The sequence below is a fragment of the Gracilinanus agilis genome, unplaced genomic scaffold (genome assembly GCF_016433145.1).
Source record: "Gracilinanus agilis isolate LMUSP501 unplaced genomic scaffold, AgileGrace unplaced_scaffold34086, whole genome shotgun sequence".
Taxonomy (NCBI): domain Eukaryota; kingdom Metazoa; phylum Chordata; class Mammalia; order Didelphimorphia; family Didelphidae; genus Gracilinanus; species Gracilinanus agilis.
The window spans coordinates 1-1224 of NW_025367008.1; the positions used below are offsets into that span (position 1 = coordinate 1).

Consider the following 1224-nt stretch of genomic DNA (forward strand, 5'->3'; position numbering starts at 1 on the left):
AACAGCCAAATCCAATGATTTGCTGTAGGGCTTTGCCCTTGCTCCTCGGAGCTCAGATTCAGAAAATACTTTCACGTTTCCAAGACAGCTTTATCACATGCATCAGGGAAATGGGACATCCAATGTTATCCCATTTTATAGATAGCTTGCCCAATGTCTCCTAGCTAGCAAAGCCAGAGATTGAACCCAGATCACCAATCTCCAAAGCCATTATTCTCTCCTCCATAGCACACTAACAAAAGGACTCAATTGGGCCTCATACCTTAAAGGGAAACAGTCAGACCTTATTTAGAGTTTTAAAAATAGACAGCAGATGGAGAGGAGTGGTGGCGGCAGCGGCGCCGGCGGCACCATGGCTTTATGGAAATACTCCAGTTATATTTGGAACACTGGAATGATGGAAATATATTCTTTACAAAGTAGCTCAACAGAAGAACCTTGAAGGCTATGTGGGATTTGGGAATCTCCCAAATCAAGTCTACTGAAAATCTGTGAAGAGAGGATTTGAATTCACGCTTATGGTAGTAGGAGAATCTGGATTGGGGAAGTCAACATTAATCAACTCATTATTCCTAACAGACTTGTATTCTTCAGAGTATCCAGGGCCTTCACATAGAATTAAAAAGACCGTACAGGTGGAACAAGCAAAAGTTTTAATCAAAGAAGGCGGTGTGCAGCTGCTGCTCACAATAGTGGATATGCCTGCATTCGGGGATGCAGTGGACAATAGTAATTGTTGGCAGCCTGTTATCGACTACATTGACAGTAAATTTGAGGATTATCTGAACGCAGAATCTCGGGTGAACAGATGGCAGATGCCAGACAGCAGGGTGCAATGTTGCTTATACTTCATTGCCCCTTCAGGTCATGGCCTCAAGCCTCTGGACATTGAGTTCATGAAACGCTTGCATGACAAGGAGAACGTCATTCCCCTCATCGCCAAAGTGGACAAACTGACTCCAGAAGAGTGCCAGCAGTTTAAGAAGCAGATAATGAAAGAAATTCAAGAGCATAAAATAAAAATATATGAGTTTCCAGAGACAGATGATGAAGAAGAAAATAAGCTTGTTAAAAGAAAAAAGATAAAGGACCATTTGCCTCTTGCTGTGGTTGGTAGCAATACTATCATTGAAGTTAATGGCAAAAGAGTCCGAGGAAGGCAGTATCCTTGGGGTGTTGCAGAAGTTGAAAATGGTGAACATTGTGATTTCACAATTCTAAGAA

The 1224-nt window shown here is 42.1% G+C and overlaps 1 protein-coding gene across 1 annotated transcript; it reads left to right on the forward strand.

The window, feature by feature from the left end:
* Window positions 1–443: 443 nt before the first annotated feature.
* Window positions 444–1217, forward strand: LOC123254852 (septin-7-like; the record flags this gene model as incomplete). The annotated part of the gene is made up of 1 exon (XM_044683764.1): window positions 444–1217. A coding segment is annotated over exon 1 (699 nt), but the record flags the coding sequence as incomplete, so codon positions are not given.
* Window positions 1218–1224: the final 7 nt, after the last annotated feature.